Source organism: Kogia breviceps, chromosome 5 (assembly GCF_026419965.1).
Source record: "Kogia breviceps isolate mKogBre1 chromosome 5, mKogBre1 haplotype 1, whole genome shotgun sequence".
Taxonomy (NCBI): Eukaryota; Metazoa; Chordata; class Mammalia; order Artiodactyla; family Physeteridae; genus Kogia; species Kogia breviceps.
In genome coordinates this window covers 137,027,171-137,045,521 of record NC_081314.1, presented here as the reverse complement: position 1 = coordinate 137,045,521, position 18,351 = coordinate 137,027,171, and the positions used below count along the sequence as shown (strand labels likewise).

The following is an 18,351-nucleotide window of genomic DNA, read 5'->3' as shown; positions in this document are numbered from 1 at the left end:
CCCCCCACCCCTGGCCAATCACCCACAGCTACACATGGATGGCCCCGCCCCCTACCAGGAGCAGGCCCTGGAAGGGAGGGTGCTCTGAGTGTGGGGTGCCACCAGGGTCGGGCTGGGGGTGGAGGAGAGAGGAGGAAAGTGAGCAGGGCGAGACATCCCGTTTCTGACCTTTGTACCCACTGTCTTCCAAAACAGATGAACTCTGCCAAACGTAGACTGTGGACTGGCTCTTGACTGAGAGTAGTATTTTAAACATTTTCAATAAGCAATGCATGTATTTAGTGCTCTCCTGTATCAGCTGTTGAACCTGTGTTATCTCTCCAAGTTTCTTTCTTTTTTTAAAATTTTATTTATTTTTTTATACAGCAGGTTCTTATTAGTTATCCATTTTATACATATCAGTGTACACATGTCAATCCCAATCTCCCAGTTCATCCCACCAACAACCCCTTCCCCCCGCCGCTTTCCCCCCTTGCTGGATAAAGAAGATGTGGCACATAGATACAATGGAATATGACTCAGCCATAAAAAGAAACGAAATTGGGTCATTTGTAGAGACGTGGATGAATCTAGAGACTGTCATACTGAGTGAAGTAAGTCAGAAAGAGAGAAACAAATATCGTATATTAACGCATATATGTGGAACCTAGGAAAATGGTACAAATGAACTGGTTTGCAGGGCAGAAATTGAGACACAGATGTAGAGAACAAACGTATCTCTCCAAGTTTTGATGATATAGACAATGGTAAAAAATGTTCCAGAACACTAGGTATAATTTTGAGTAAATTTGCATTAAATCCAATTTTATTCCACTTTGGTCTAATTCTGTCCTGTGAACCAATGACCTGCTTTCCCTCCCACTCATCTCCAGAGCTAACTGGAGGTGTGGGAGAGTGTCCAGGCCCAGGCAGGACAGGAAGGAGGTAGCCAAGGTTGGCTCTAAGAAAAATGTCTGCTCCCAGAACAGGGAAGGGCCCCTGGCACACAGCAAACATCTGTGACTGACTGACATGAACATTTATTATAAAGAGTTTACATTTAAAGACATTTTCCTCTTGCCTCTTGGGGATATCAACTTGGAGGCCCAAATGAATTAACAGAAGGCTTTAAAGAAGAGTGATATAAAACACAGGACCTTTATTTTCTCTCTTTCCCAGAAGTAAAACACTGACAACATCTAAAATAATTAAATCTGGGGCTATGAAAGTTGGGAAGCTATAAAATAGACTTTATAAAAAAGAAAATATTCCTTTCCCTGGTCACATGTTCTTACTCCCTTTATCTGTGTGCTGGTAAAACCAGAAAAATAATCATCAAAAGCACATTTTTTTTGCATTATATATTTTTCATAATAAAGACTGTAAATAATGAGTGTCTTTCCCAACAGTTGAGATTTCTGGTTTCATTACTTAAAAACCGGACATTGATTTGCCTCTAGTACAAAATGAGTAACGAACCTTACCTAAACAGAAGATACTGAGCTGCTGTTTTCCTTAACATACAAGCTCTTAACCATTTTTACAATCTACCCAACTAGATCATGTGCAGCCTTTATTGCTTTTGACCAAGTCCAAATGCAAAAATGACCAACCTGGCCAAGCCAGTATAGGTTACTAGAATTTAAGTTTTAATCTACAAAAGCCTGTTTATAAGCTACAAAATGAGATGCCTGGGCCTGAATCTTTGTGAATGAAGATGTGGTCACCAAGGAGGGGGGGGGGGACTGTATTTTTAACAGTGGCTTCACTTCCCTTAACAGCTGCTGCATTGAGTGGATTGATTCTGCTCATTTAGACCGTGATTACATTAGGTTAATGACTCATTTGGCTGCCACCAGCGCCTCCTCCTTTACGGAGAGCACACCTGGGCGTGCCAGGCCGCGTGAGCCCTGGTGAGGAGGCACGGCCCCTCGGCTTTGCTTTCCGTCTCACACTGGGCTAGTATTCCCGGTGTCTATTTCAGGTACTAGCCCAAACCCAGCCAGCACTGGAAACCAGCAGTCTATTTCCAGGTTCCCTTGGTAACCCAAGTAACCTAGACTTTGTTTACATTACCTCCCACAAGTCAAATGCTAGAATTGTAGATGACAGCTCTCGATGGCCATGGCGAGTGCAAATGTGGCCCAGGAGCCAGGAGGCAGCTCCCAGCCTGTCCACCCACACCCCCTGAAGTTCTTCTAGAACATCCCCCCCAAGACGGAGCTCTGCCTGCCCATCTCATGTGGAGAAGTCAGTGCTGCAACTTTCATAAGTCTTGGTGGATGTTCCCAGACCTTCCTGGGCATTTTGAAGGTATGATCACAGAGGACACCTCTTCTCCGCCCTGTCAGTGCTCTACCTCTACCTGTCCCGCTTCATCAGTGGTTCTCTTGTCTTCATCTGAGCTTCAGATCTAGAATGCGCAGGCCACTCCAGGTCTGAAGGAAGAAGGACTCAAGGTAGGTCCCAGTCCTGGGGGGTATTGGACCCATAGGTCCTCACGTCGGCTCTAAAGTCACCAAGGGGAGGGTCCTCATTCCTCAACTCGGGCTAGTTAACTATATGTCACATGAGTAGGGAAAAGTACAAGGAAATGTTTTCAAATCTACACTCGATACCCGTGCATGGGGACGTGTGGGCCATCATGAAGTGTCCCTCAGTGATACCTGAGGACCCCTGTGGACTCCTGCCTGTAAGCCTTCCCTAAAGAGTCCTCCTCACGGAAATGGCACAGGGAAACACGGCCTGACGCAAAGGACTCCTGCTCTTGACTTTTCTTTCTGCTCCCAACATTTCAGGGCAGGGGACTTAGGGCTGAAACAAACATCAGAGAAAAGAAGTGGCAGAAGAGGAGCCCAGGGTAGGGTTTGAAAAGGGCAATTCCACCGGATTCCGCCCGATGCCCACAGGATAGCTCTTGAGTGGAACACACACGCACACACGCGCACACACCCAAACACAAACATACACACGCAGACACACACACACACTCACTCAGGTCATAGCTAGTCTACACGGTCCCCTGGTGTGAATTAGAAAGAGGTGCTGCTCTGGAGAAACGCAGGCCCTCAGGAGCAGGCTTGATAAGGGGAGTGCGGCCTGATTTCAGCACCCGCACGCCCTCCGCCGGGCGCCCCCCCCCGCAGGGCGCACTGTGCACAGCCACACGGGCCGCCCCGCCTGCACTTCCTCCTGCGTGCGCAGTGGGAAAGGGCAGCCAAGAGAAGACGTGGCCTTTCCTCGAATCACGTGTAGCTGCCTGTCCAGAACTATTCAGGGGCTCGTAAGACAGGCCCCATCTTGCCGGAGGAGGAGTCCCTCTGTGTGCACTTGATTACCTGTTGGGATAGGTGACATTGCATGGCACTTTGCCCATGTAATTCTCATTAAGCCAGCGATTCGCCAGTGCTTGCTGGATATTGGGCCTCTTCACAGGATCTGGTTCCAGGAGAGAACGCAGGAAGTTCACGGCTCCTGCAAAGACATACAGCAGAGAACACGCATGTGTTACAGGCTGAAGGAAGACCCAGGGCAGGGGACCCACCACACCTCCCGAGCCACTGCTGATCTATTTTCTGGACCTCTGGGTGTCATAAGTCAAGAGTTTAAGATATCTGTCCAAGAGGTGCGCCTGGAACACGGTAGGGCACGAACCAGTGCGGGTCTCCCCACATCCTGTACGTCCCCAAACCACCTGTGGTCTTATCTTACGGTCTACCGCTGTGGTTTTTTCTCTGGTCCACGGCTAAAGGTGAGCCAAAGAGGGATGAAAGAAAGTAAAAAGACAGTGCTTGATCTCAAGGTAGCTTTTGAGGAATATATATATATTATTATATATATATAATATAATTATATATTTATATATTATATATATACAAATTCTTTTCAGATTCTTTTCTCTTTATAGGTTATTACAAAATACTGAGTATAGTTCCCTGTGCTATACATGCATCCTTTAAGATTATAACAGTGGAGACAACTACACAACATGGGAAAATATGTTTATAATGCACATGAAGGTCAGAGGCTCCAAAACTGTTCAGCAGGAGAATATGCAGGTCCTCGTATGGACAAGGAGTGCCAGGGATTCCTTCAAAATGAAGATGGTCTGTCTTGCTTGAGTTTTGGGACCAGGATATTTTCTTATTTATACTCATCTTATGAAGCATTGTGATATTATCCTTGCAAGAGAAAAAAAATACTCTTTTATGTAGCTTTGTACATGATATCCAATTTCCAATATACCAAGTAATAGATTCCGGAAAATAATCTTAATTTGCTTGGTCACCAAACTTTTCTATCTTCTCTCCAAAGCTATTTTTCAGTTTTCTAAGATAATCTAGCTTTTCAGTGATAAGTCATAAAAATTCTCACTTTCTCACAGGCTTTAGTTGTCATTTCAGAAACTGTCCTTTAGGGGCTTCCCTGGTGGCACCGTGGTTGGGGGTCCGCCTGCCGATGCAGGGGACACGGGTTCGTGCCCCGGTCCAGGAGGATCCCACATGCCGCAGAGCGGCTGGGCCCGTGGGCCATGGCCGCTGAGCCTGCGCGTCCGGAGCCTGTGCTCCGCAACGGGAGAGGCTACAACAGTGGGAGGCCAGCGTACCACAAAAAACAAAACAAAACAAAACAAACTGTCCTTTACAGAATGATGGGTGTTATTGTCAACCATTTTTTGCAGGGTAAAAATGAAGCCATCAAAAGAGGAGCTGCCTCTGATGCCAGAATCAACCCAAAAGAAATAGCCTTTGCTAGTTCACGACCCCAGGTAACCTCTCCAGGTGGGTTCCCACACAGTTGATGAGGTCACCAGAAGGTCATTTCCCTTTGAGATCGTTGTGGGTAAAAATACATGCGTAGATGCCAGAACAGTCAACGAGATACATTTACTATTCTAAGTTTTGTAGCTGGGTCTCCAAATAAAACTTTTCTAAAATGTTCTTCAATGCTCTGAAAAGCAAGTGGGGCTCCAAAAGAGGGGTTCCTCTTGTTGGAACCTCTATCTCCCTTCTCTCACCTCCCCTATATTGTAAGGTCATTTATATTTGCTTTATCACGGGCATCTATTGGTCAAAGAAAAAACGATGTGAGCTTAATGAGCTGAAACGGGGAGGCTATTCAGTAAATGATGTTTCTTTTACAGACATCTCTATTGCTTACCCTCAGAGGACCTGAATAGCAACCCAGGCTTTCTCAGAGTATGATTAACCAGCAGAGCTAAGAACAGACTGGATGTGTGTTTTTGTTCTATTTTCAGAACAAGCGCTCTGCGCCTTCACAAATCGCTGATGAGCACAAGTAATTTTAGTTCAGATCTCTACTGGTGAATTTTCTTTCTGTGGACATCACAAATATTGCCTTACTATCCAAAAGGACTTTGAAAACATCCTTAGAGCTCTTTGAAGTTTGTGTTAGGGTCTTGAATATCCCTATGACTCATGAGCAAAAGGGATTAAAATATTCTCCACTGTCCTGGAAAGCCATGGGGGCCACAGCCATGCGTCCCAGCCCGTCTTCTAAGCTAGCACTTGGGGTCTCCACTTGGGCTCAAGCGTAGGGATGGCCCACACGGGACACACTCCCTCTCTGTGCTCCATGTCACAGAAGGTACACACTCCTCCAGTGCAAAACCTGTTACCTCCATGAGCTTCAGCTTTCCAAAGTCTGGACTGGCTTGTGTGAGCTCCTGACCCTGTGCCACAGGGAGACACAGGAGACAGAGGAAGCCATCAAACTTTTTGCTCCAGTGCAGCCCATGGGACGCCAGCTGGGGTCTCCCACACCTGAAGCCCCTTCCTCATCACCTCCCAGGAGAAAGCAGCAACAACAATTATTGGACAGTCGAGGCTTCTCAGAAATCTTTTTTTTCATATATATGTATGTGTGTGTGTGTGTATATATGTATATATATATATATATATACACACACACACATACATATAAAAATATATGTATTCTTTTTCAGACTCTTTTTCATTATAGGTTATATGCAAGGTACTGAATATAACTCCCTGTGCTATACAGTAGGGCCTTGTTGTTTATCTATTTTATGTATAGTACTATGTATCTATTAATCCCAAATTCCACATTTATCTCCCACCACCACTGCCCTTCCCCTTTGGTAACCGTAAGTTTGTTTCCTCTGCCTGTGAGTCTATTTCTGTTTTGTAAATAAGTTCATTTGAATCATTTTTTTTTTAGATTCCATATATAAGTGATATCATATATTTGTTTTTCTCTGTCTGACTAACTTCACTTAGCATGACAATCTCTAGGTCCATCCAAGTTGCTGCAAATGGCATTATTTCATCCTTTTTTATGGCTGAGTAATATTCCATTGTACATATATACTACATCTTCTTTACCCATTCATCTGTTGCTGGACATTTAGGGTGCTTCCATGTCTTGGCTATTGTAAATAGTGCTGCTGTAAACATTGGGGTGCACATATCTTTTCAAACTAGAGTTTTCTCCAGATATATGCCCAGGAGTTGGATTGCTGGATCATATGGTAATTCTATTTTAGTTTTTAAAGAAACCTCCATACTGTTTTCCATAGTGGCTGCACCAATTTACATTCCCACCAACAATGTAGGAGGGTTCCTTTTTCTCCACACCCTCTCCAGCATTTATTATTTGTAGGCTTTTTGATGGTGGCCATTCTGACCAGTGTGAGGTGTTATGTCATTGTAGTTTTGATTTGCATTTCTCTAAAAATTAGTGATGTGGGGCATCTTTTCATGTGCCTGTTGGCCATCTCAGAAATCTTAACTGGCATTGGCTCAACCCTCACAAATGCTAACACCCCACCTTCAGCATCGCTTCAGTGACTTCATAGTGCAAAACCCTCTAGATCTGAACTGAGTGTCACTGGAATGTATTCTAAGTGCCATCATTGAGGTGTAGTGATGAAAAGGTAAATGTGAAAACCATGAAAGGCATTCACAACTCTGTGATGTACAAGCACCAACAAGCAGAAAGAGAAACTGTCTAGAAGCCAGAATTGGCAAGATCCCAACAGCTTAAGCTTTCAAACTACACGGTGGAGAAGAGAGGCAATTCTTCAAAAGCGTGCAGAACAGACTCACAAGGACAATAACACTGTGCTCTTTTTCAGCTCAAATATGGCAAAAATTATTCCAACTTAATCTAAAAAAAGAATGCTATTATACAACAGACGTGGAAAGATCATTGCAAGCGTGAATGATAGGGGACTTCCCTGGTGGCACAGTGGGTAAGACTCTGTGCTCCCAATGCAGGGGGCCCGGGTTTGATCCCTGGTCAGGGAACTAGATCCCATGCACGCCACACCTAAGAGTTCGCATGCTGCAACTAAGGAGGCCACGTGCCGCAACAAAGGAGCTGGTGAGCCGCAACTAAGGAGCCCGCCTGCCGCAACTGAGACCCAGCGCGACCAAATAAATATTCTCAAAAAAAAGGATGAATGATAGAATCATCATTAATGAAGATATGTTAGTGAGACACAATAAAATGGCATATCCTCGATTTGGACGTTTCAATTTTGATATTACTCAAAACATGAGGACAACAGATAAAACCATCAAATCTGGGATGGGGAGGGGAGCGGAGGCATCTTATACTGAATAACGTAAAGAAAGATAGGGAAGCAACCCAGTATAGTAGGGAAGTTCAGGTTTGGGGGTCAAGCAGATGCAAATTAAAAACCAGAGAAGCTATATGACCTCACCGAGACTCAGTTTCCTCCTTAATAAATTGGGAATTATAGAACTTACCGTACAGAGTTGTTTTGAGAACAGGAGGTACTATGAAAAGCACTTACCAATGGCCATTCAGTAAATGGCAGCTACTCTTGTTACTGTAAGCTAATATTCTGGGATGTAAGCAAGGCAGTATCATACAGCATCACAAATGAAGGTGGGCCAGGCACGGTAGAAGGGAGAAGTGGTAAACTCGGGGTGCAAAGAATAAAGGGTTGGAGAAGCAGGGGGCTGACGGAAGGGCAGTGGCTGATCCCTAAAACTGAAGTCATTCCCTCTGTAAACAAGATGACCTGAGCTCCCTCAGCAGCTGGGGCACAGCTCTGGGCCCTACCGCATCGAGCCAGATCCCATATCTGAGTAGTCAAATGAATCTATGGGCTGCCTTCGCAGACCACACAAGCGCCAGAGACTTAGATTTCCTGAGCAACTACTATGTGCCAACGCTATGTTTGGTACCTGGCACAAAGGGTTAAAGCCCAAGATGAGTAGATATACACATATCCCAATGGTAAAAGAATAAAAGGGGTAGGGCACTGTCCAAATTCCTTAATTGTAAAATCAGATATAGAAATGCACTTCATGCTTGCTCATGCCTGACCAGCAAGACCACAACATCCTGTAGGAATGTGAAGATCTTTAACAAGCACACACAGAGCTTAAGGCCAAAGTCAAAACTGTCTGCTCAGCGCAGGAGCTATGTGAGGTTGGACACCAACTCCAGGGATGCTGACATTGCTTGGAACATTTCTAATTTTTCTTCTGTGGAATTTCCTTTGGATTTTTTTTTTTAACATTTTCAGGGGTGCAACTTTTACTTTTTTAAGGGTAAATTTAATTGTCACAATCAGAAGACAATTAGAGCCTAGCCTACTAAGGCCAGATAATAGTATTGGGTTAAAAACGAGTTTGGTTCAGAAGTAATGAGACTGATTTCCTCGTGCTCTTACTCTACCTTTCCTTGCCCTGCTGCCCAACCCTCCTCAGTGACGATGGCAGGGACCACTGCCCACCCCCCATCCCCCACCCCCGCTTCTCCTCCTACAGCCTGTGGCTCACACTAATAATGCTGTTTGATCAACGGATATTTCTGGCTTTCTGCCTTCCAGATATATGGTAGGGTTGCACTTCCTCAGTTCCTTTAGCTGGGTGAAGCCATGTGACATGTTTTAGAAAGTTAGGAGTTATGAGTGGAATGTTGGTGGAAGATTTCACTGCTGACAAGAGACCTTCTAGATTTCTCTTTCCCTCTGCATGGATCAGATACATTTGAAATGGTGGCTGCCCCATTGGTCTGGGACCCTGACTAACTAGAAGGAGCAGAACCCTTTGACCTTTGATCCAACTCTCCATAGACATAAAGCAGGAATGAGAAATGAATCTTTGTTGAATTCCCTGGTGGTCCAGTGGTTAGGACTCTGTGCTTCCAACGCAGGGGGCACAGGCTCAATCCCTGGTGGGGGAGCTAAGATCCCACATGCCACATGGTGTGACCCAAAAAAAAAGAATCTTTGTTGTCTTATGCCACCGAGATTTGGGGGCTGTTTGTTACTGCAGCATAACCTGGGCTATCCTGACTAATACAGTGAGAAGCAGCTCCAGCTCTTTAGGGTCTTACTGGGATTCAAAGTGAACACTGTCTGCCTTTTCCAGGCATGAGGATACAAACAACCTCCTATTGTTCTTTGTATCGGGCCACTTAGGACAAAACAGGCTCTGAATCATAAGAGGAACTTCAGAATCACTCTGAAAGATGGCAGTTCTTATGACTATATAACCCTTAAAGAGACTACCTTGAAAGATTGAATTTATTTATAAACATTAAATCTTTTTTGTTATCACAATGAGGTATCATTAGAACCCTATCAGAATGGCTAAAATAAAAAGTAGTGAGAGTATCAGATGCTGGCAAGGATACAGAGAAACTGGATCACTCACACATTGCTGGAGAGAATGCCAAGTGGTACAGCCACTTCGAACAGGAGTGTAACAGTTCCTTACAAACCAAATATGTGCTTACTATACAACCCAACGATTTCACTCCTAGGCATTCATCTCAGAGAAATGAAAACATGTTCACACAAAAACCTGTATATGAATGTTGACAGCAGATTTATTCAAAGTAGCTGGAAACTGGAAACAACCCAATGTCCTTCAATGGGTGAATATTTACACTATGGTATACCTATACCATGGACTACTACTCAGCAAGAAAAAGGTACAAAGGATTGATACGTGCAACAACTTGGACGGATCCCAAAGGAATTATGCTGAGTGACAAAAAGTGATACATATAAATATACAGCATTTTTGAGAGGACACATGATAGAGTTGGAGAACATGTTAGTGGTTGCCAGGGGTTAATTAGGAGGCAGGGAGGTGGCTGTGGCTACAGAAGGGTAGGACGAGGAATCCTGGTCATGGGACTGTTCCCTATCTTGACTGTGCAACTGTCACATGACTCTGCAGGTGTGATGAAACTGCACAGAACTAAATACACACCAACACACACAAGTGCAGGCATATCTCATTAAGCTCTATGGATTCTAACAAGGTCCTGGTGGTGATATTAAACTACAGTTACTTAAGATCCTACCAATGGGGGAAACTGGGTGAAGGGTAAACACATCTCGCTGTATGATTTCTCACAGCTGCATGTGAATCCACAATTACACCACAACAAAAAGGTGTTTAAAAATTGTAATTGGTTAAACCACAACAACAACCCCAAAAAACCTATCTTTATTCTCTATCCCCTTATCCTGGTTTATCTTATTTTCTTTAGAGCACTTAAACTATTAAACGTCACACGTGTTTGTTTATATGTTATTTTTTTGCCTCCCCTGCTGATACGTATGCTCTATATGGGTAGAGACTGTTTTATCCTCCTGGTGCCTACAGCATTCCTAGCACGGAGTTGATGCCCAGGACATATTCATGGAATAAGTGAATGAATGTGAAATATGGAATGAATGAATGAATGTGCTTTCATTGCAGCACTTTCAACATTTCAGAAAGCTCTAAAACATAAATAGAACAATTCAATCAACATTTTGCACATTTTCTAACTCCAGGAGTTATGGCTCTTGGTACAGAACTATTTCTTTTACAACGACAGAACTGTGTAACTCACCTTTCCAAGTACATAATGCCTGCCTTGCTTTCAGCCTCCAGAGATTCGAACCTCCCCAGCAGAGGTGAAAGTAGGAACCGAATTAGATAATTACCTATAAGAATGCATTTCAGCTTGGGTGCCATTTGGCAAGTATTAAATTCCGGGTCAGCCTCATGGATGTTTTCTAACTCAAGAAAAAAATACCTGATAGTAGTCAAACAAAAATGCTATATTTTAACCATGTTCCACACATTGAAATTAAATAATTGCTCCTTTTTTCTTTTTTGGCCACATGCCTTATCTTAGTGAAGCTGAGTTTATTCTAAGGAGCCAATTAAATGACTGTCAAGGCCAAGCCAAGGCCAGGAACTTGAAGTGAATTGTGAAACAAACCAAAGAACAAACTGTACTAATCTGCTGTATCTGAAACCAAACCTTAATACGAACTGTTTACTGAAACGTGAACCAGGTAAAGTTGAGTGTACTTTCCAAACACACCTGATGATTCAGTCTAATCAGGTAACCAAAGCTATATATATTTAAAAGCTCCTCAACAGGCTCAAAAACTCACATTGCTAAACAAATCCCAGACCAAAGTTGAATGAAACTAACATTTCTTTACAGTGACTTGACTAAGGAAGACACAGTAGATATGTGATGATCAACATTCTTTTCAAAGTCAACATTATAATATGGTGAGTTTTAAAACAAACCAGCCTGAAAGTATTTTTCCAAGGGAGACTATACGATCCTTTTGATATGTGTATTTTGTGCAGAAGGAGGAAGTTAGGGGTTCAGAATTACAACGGAAAAAGAAAGGACTGAGGAGAGTACCTCCTTAGAGATGGGAAACCCAACCATTTTTTGTGACTTAGCTTTAATACTAGGAAGAGACCGAGTACAATCAGAGGGTCGTCCTAACTCCAGTTGGGGGCAAAACAAACACTGCGTCCGGTGGTTAGAGTGCAGCCCTGGACCCTGAATCGGAGTGGCAGGTGCGTTACCTGTGGAGAGCTGGGTGGGAAGGGGGTTCATTTCCTTGTCCACCATCTTCTGGTACAAAGCCCTCAGGCTAAAAGGTTCCACCGTGAAAGGCAGGGTCCCGGTCAGCATGGCATACATGTTCACACCTCTGAAAAGAGAGACACCAGAGCATGAGACCAGAAGAAGACCCCGGGGAGAGGATGACAAAGAGGGCGTGGGCTTGGGGACGCTGCAGTCCTGCCACTTTCATGTCCACCTCAGTGCTCCTTCTTGGTCATTTTCTAGAACACTCAGCTCTGCTCTGAAACAGCAAATGTGAAAGGCGTGGGTGAAAGCACAACTCTGACGACTTGGACAGGCAATGAGAAGAGTTTAAAGAGCTTCAAGATGATACAAATGAACTTATTTACAAAACAGAAACAGATTCACAGACATAGAAACTTACGGTTACCAAAAGGGGAAGGGGGGGGATAAATTAGGAGTTTGGGGTTAACAGATACACACTGCTATATAGTAAATTGATAAACAACAAGGACCTACTGTATAGCACAGGGAACTCTACTCAATATTCTGTAATAAACTATTATGGGAAAAGAATCAGAAAAAGAATGGATATATGTATATGTATAACTGAATCACTTCGCTGTATACCTGAAACTAACACGATATTGTGAGTCAACTCTACTCCAATATAAAACTAAATTTAAAATTAATTAATTAATTAAAAATAAATAAATAAAGAGCTTCAAGAGCTATCCCAGTAAGGAGGGGAAACTATGTCCCGTCCTTCTGGAAGGAAGTCCAGACCAAATGATGTGAAAAATACCTGGGGAACCTCATATAAATAGGAACCTCGAATAAAAGTGGGTCTGCCATGATGTGGTTTTCCAAGTACAGTTGACAAGGTGGACCCTGGAGGAGGCCAGACCAAAAACTACATAGCAAGACCCCGCAGAGGAGGGCAAGTCACGGCATAGCCAGCATGCCTGGTTACCACTCAGCCCTTTGAGACAAAACTCTCATACCCCAAACTGGTGTTTTGCTCTTCGCTTGAGTTCTGTTTTGGCCTGTCACTGGAGAAATTCCTTTGGGGGTGGGGTGGGGAAAGGAAGTCTCTTTCCCACTCTTATTTTCTATATTATTGTTTATTGTGAGATTCTGCCACCCAGCTCTGGCCCAATATCTCAGATGTGGTCATAATACCTTCCGAATGGGCTTAACTATACTTATATCCAAAGCCAAACTAGAGAGCAGCAACATCTCTTGGAGGATTTTTATTTTCCTGATATGCAATCCTAATATCATTTTGATGAGATTTCCTGATGGGGATGAAATGCCTTGCCTGCCAAGAGGTCTGAAGTGTTCAAGAGCGCCCAAGGGAATGTTTTAAAAAGAGGCAACAAGATCTCCAGTCAAAACAAATCCAATGAGACTGAATGAAATGAAGACCCTTGGGGTCCGATTCCACCAAGGTGCCTCTGAATCACAGCGCTCCGGAGAAGGACAGGTACAGAGCCCACAGGCTCCAGCTAGAGATCATTCTCGAATTGCAGGCATATGCCAAGACCCGGCTCCCGCTCTGTAACTCGCAGTGGAGTCAGGGAGACTGATACATCAACATTCATTCCACAAATGCTCGCAGGTCGGCTCTCTGCCCCAGGCAGTGGAATAGATGCTGGCTCTGGGGCGGGTGGGGAACCAGACAAAGAGCCGCCATCTTGGACTTAGAATTGGGTGAAGGCTGCCAACCAACAAGTCAACAAATAAATAAGCACAGTTCTTTAAAATCGTGAGTGCAGAGGGGATAAGAAAAGGCCGAACTCTGCTGCTCTCGACCCCAGAGGAGTTCAAGTAACGGAGACAGAGGCCTATAATAAGTACTTGAAGATGGGAGGCCTCTGAGGGCTAAGTATATGAGTGTGAGCTTGTCTGTCTTGGCCGGCTGGATATGAGGATAAACTGTGTAGACCAAGAAATGGAGACAAGAATGAACAAAGCACACGCAGAGCCGTTTAGAGCAGCATTTTCCCGTGTGCGCTAAGTGGAACACGTTTCCCAGGCCAAGAACAGATGTTGGGTGAATAAACCTTCTGTGGCCAGATAATCTGGGGAGTAGTCCCCTGGCATTAAGTGGATGAGGGCTCAGAATGGGAGCAGGAGACTGTGTCATATTGTTATTCAAGTCTGAATGGGAGGGATGGCGTGCAGCGGAAAGAGAAAGGCAAATTAGCAATAGAGACATTGGAAGGGGATGCAAGAGGCAAACGTGGAAAGCCGGATGATGGTGGGGATCGTGATAGAAGACAGGAAGCTTGGAGGAGAGCCAGTCTGGGGGCAGAGGAAAGGGGTGTTAGGGGATGCAACCTGTTTGAGAAACTGGGAAGCAGTGCTGCATTGTGGGTCTACTTGAGGCAGAGCCAACCATCCTTGCTTGGAGGATGCTTGGAGACTGATGAGAGGGAAAACTAAGAGGGCCTCCAAATTTTATCATTTTTGCATTCAAAGGGGTCTTGGACACTTGGCTCTTAGGGATGGAAAAAGACTCAGCCCAAGTCTACAACTTCTACCCATTGGCTGTGGGACACGACCAGTCAATCCTGTCCCTGCTCACCTCTGTGTGCCTTAACCCTGGCTCTGACACTCACACCTAAAGCTGAACAGCCTGGTACTTAAACAATATCATGTTTCCCGCAGCCGTTTTATGGTACCCAACCCATACAGTGATTCTCAAACTGAGGCCCAGGGACACAACTTCAGGGGCTCAGCGGTCCTACTTTTGCTCTTCTTGTGACAATACTAAAACATTTGACAAAGCCCAACCAGGGACATGGGACGGCTGCCATATAACCCAGTCACCCTCCAACTGAACACACTTGACTGCAGTGCCTGCTTTTGCATTTGTGTTTACCAGCACACACCTTTATAAAGGTGTGTGCTAAAATATATCACCTTTATTATCATAGCCAATGAGAAAGGAGCGGAGGTGGACTTAATTTGTCAGCGATGTCTCTATGCTTGTATCTGTGGGAAAGAAAGCCTCCTGATGATCTGAAGAGTGGGGTGGTTCCCAAAGTATGGTCCTCAGACCAGCAGCTGAAGCATCACCTGGAAACTCGTTAGAAATGCAAATTCTTGGGCCCCGCGCCAGACCTACTGAGTTAGAAACTCTGGGGGTGGGGATCCGCCCCCCACGCCCTTCCCGTGCACACTCAAGGTTAAAAGCCACTCAAAGAGTGAAAAGTGGTGAGCGAGTGCAGTGATCACAAGCTGGGACTGAGCAGCTCAAAAAACCTGTGCCCAGCAGTAAGAACCACACTCAGACTGCGTACAGCAATTCAGCTCCCACCTACTGTAGCCTTGGCATTTAGTGAATGTTGCTAATTTGAATATTTGGGGGTTCTTTTAGTCATGGTTAGATTTAACTTGTAAATGAGTTTTGGTTTTTCATGTCTACAGGACCCTAAATAAAAGGAGTTTAATTTTACACGCATGCACAATAAGTAAAACTTAGATAAAAGTCACGAGTCAACACGACAGGTTACCAAGAACGTTCTTCCTGTATAAGAAGAGTGAACGATACTGAAGTTTGATGAATATCGCCCTGTGACCTTTTCTATTTCCCTTTATCTTTGGGGACACAGAGCGTCCTGTGACAGGTGGGGTGCCTGAGATAGTGCAAAATGCTACATAATGTAGCATGTTATGGTCATGGGACAGTGATCCAACTGAAGAAGTTTGGTGAGTGTAATATGGGGTCAGAGAACTGACACTAAAAGCTTTATGAACTTTCTTCCTTCAAGGAGTTCTTAAGACATCAAACTGCTTGTCTCCTTGTCACCCCTGGCTGCAAAAGATGACAGAAATCTCCTCCAGGGCTTCCCTGGTGGCACAGTGGTTAAGAATCTACCTGCCGATGCAGGGGACACGGGTTCGAGCCCCGGTCCGAGAAGATCCCACATGCCTTGGAGCAACTAAGCCCGTGTGCCACAACTACAGAGCCTGCATTCTAGAGCCCACGATCCACAACTACTGAGGCCGCGTGCCACAACTACTGAAGCCCACGCACCTAGAGTCCGTGTTCTGCAACAAGAGAAGCCACTGCAATGAGAAGCCCGCGCACCACAACAAAGAGTAGCCTCGCTCACCACAACTAGAGAAGCCCGCGTGCAGCGACAAAGATCCAAAGCAGCCAAAAAAAAAAAAAAATCTGCTCCAGTCACTGCCCCTCTCCATGATCTGGCGGTGACCACAGATAAAGGTAGCAGATGCTTGTCTTAAAAATGGTTCCCGTGAACTCTGTGGTCAGACCAGGATGGAGCAAGTGGGTTTTATAGTAATTCTACCTGATTATTTCACCAAACTCACTCCAGGTTTCCATTTCTCTTGGAGGAGTTTATCATCAACGAAAAACAGTCACAAATCTGTAAAGAAGACCCAGCTCTCTCGTCCAGCGACTCTCATCTATAAAATGTGGATAATAATAGTACCTACCTCTCAGGCTGTATGAGGGTCAAATGAACTAAGCCACAGAAAGTGCTGAACTCTGTGCCTGGCATAAATTTACTGCTTGATAAATGTGACCTGTCATTTCATCACAAAACTTTTAAAAACGAGAGATAAAAAGCTACCATTATATTTGTACCTTATTGCCAAATAATAATGGAAACGTAGGTTAACAGTCCTACAGCCGCAGGAGATTTGAAAAGGGAAACCAGATTTAGCATCTTAATTCCCCTCCCCTAGAGTTTTCATACACGTTTAATATCTGGATAAAGAGAAATCCAGTCCCTTTGACATTTCGGAAGGATGTGAGAATACCAAGGGAAAAACGTGGAATGCAGTTTATAAACCTCTGTAATCCCATAGAATTAGGAGGAGTTTCAAAACATGTTCAGAATTTCCTGATGTGTCTTTTGAAACATGGCCCATGGACTTTCTCGCTTCTCCATGGCAGACATGGGGCCCCCAAGAACCACAGATAGTTTTAAGAAAGAAAGTAATGAGATGCTGGGATGAAGGAGGGCAACTAGCAAAAACAATGCAGGGTTTTCCAAGCAGAAAGAAATAAGGATGGAAACAAATCCAGAGAGACTGGCCAGGTGGAATACTCTCATGTCAAGAAAGAAGGAAAAAGTGCCACTGAAGGGAATCTGGAAGAAGAGAGGAAGGGGCCCTGGGAAATGTAAATGTGGAATCTTTGGGATTAAATCAGGAGCCAAATGGTGGTCCTGATATTAATCCGAAACACAAAAATATTCCCTGGAGGAAAAGTTGGGGTATCACCTGGCATCTCTGAAGGGAAAGACATAGAGTCACAGCTCCCTGGAGAAGTCAGCCAGCAACTTCAACAAGACACAAGGGACAAAGCAATTGGCAGAGCTATGGTGTCAGGGGAGGGTGTGGATACGAGTTCTCACAGGGCCGGTGGGCAGCCCAGTTTATACCAGAGCGAAGCTGGGAGAACCTTCAGCGGACACACCTTGCTTCTGTGTGATTCTTCAAGAAAGAAACGGCCTTGGAGAAATTAAAAATAACTCTCCGCCTAAAAGCAATAGCCTTCCATCTTTCGGTATCAGCTTTCAGTACAACTTCTGATTTAAGGTCTTAAAAATAGAGCGGGAACAGATCCATCCATTTGGTAAATCTCAAAGTTCACAACTGCTCCATTAAATGGTCTGTGTTCAGCAAGAAATTATTTTCTTGTGGATTTTAAGGCTTCCCCCCCTCCCACACTTTTCCTTTCTTCCTTTTCCTCTTCTATTTTAAATGCACATGCTGGCTACAAAAACAAAAAAGTCTTGTGTTTATAACTGAAAAAGCTCAAAAGCTAAAGAAACCTTCTCTTTTAAAAGTCCAAAGCTCTAAACTACCCAAAAGAAGCCATCAGGCTCCTCTTTCTGCCTGCTTCTCCTGCCATCTTTCATTTTAAGGGGGCCTGAATGAAGAGAAAATGCTATCCTTCCAGATTTGAGCCCTGGAAGTAGCTGATGGTGTCTGGTAGTACTTTTACAAAACAGAGTCTGAGAACTGGAACAAATTCTCCCGCTCTCCCTCCTGGATGCTTAGGTCTATGTGGGGATAGTAGGGCTGGGAACAAGACGGCACCCCTCGGCCAACTTGTCTACCCAAAGGGCCAGCACTGGAACAGAGATTTCCCACAAAGTGAAAACAGACTCAGTGAGCCTGGGAAGGTGGTCTGAGTGTATTGTGCAGGACACTCCACTAAGTACCATGTCTTCACACAAATGCTTCCCTCCCCTCAGATGCCCCCACGAGAGCAAAGAGCAGCTTTGGTGAAAAAATGTTGCATTCTCAATGTTTTGGGGATAGAACTCTCAATTTCTGTTTTCCCTACCCTTAGAGATTCACCAAAGTTCTCCCAAGAGCACTGTAATATTTTGAAAATTAAGTTAATTTGGATTCTTTTCATTTAAAAAGTACATCTGCATTAAAGGGTTTTTAAAATTAGCATATATGCCACTCTGAGGAAAAGTCAGTTGCAATAAAAAAAGTTCACTGCACCAGAATGAATAT

General features: G+C 44.3%; 1 protein-coding gene and 1 long non-coding RNA gene across 2 annotated transcripts in view; one reads left to right on the top strand and one right to left on the bottom strand.

Moving 5' to 3' along the window:
* HUNK (hormonally up-regulated Neu-associated kinase) overlaps positions 1–18,351 on the bottom strand; it is a 110,678-nt gene that overhangs the window by 24,446 nt on the left and 67,881 nt on the right. The window contains exons 5-6 of the mRNA XM_059065651.2: positions 11,838–11,965; positions 3,318–3,453 (exon numbers count right to left, since the gene is read on the bottom strand). Of these exons, the coding sequence (XP_058921634.1) occupies positions 3,318–3,453; positions 11,838–11,965 (264 nt within the window). The remainder of the gene's footprint in view (positions 1–3,317; positions 3,454–11,837; positions 11,966–18,351) is intronic.
* On the top strand, positions 2,077–18,337 carry LOC136794278 (uncharacterized). Its single transcript, XR_010840831.1, has 3 exons — positions 2,077–2,438; positions 4,661–4,760; positions 15,618–18,337. It is a non-coding gene; the product is annotated as an uncharacterized lncRNA (long non-coding RNA).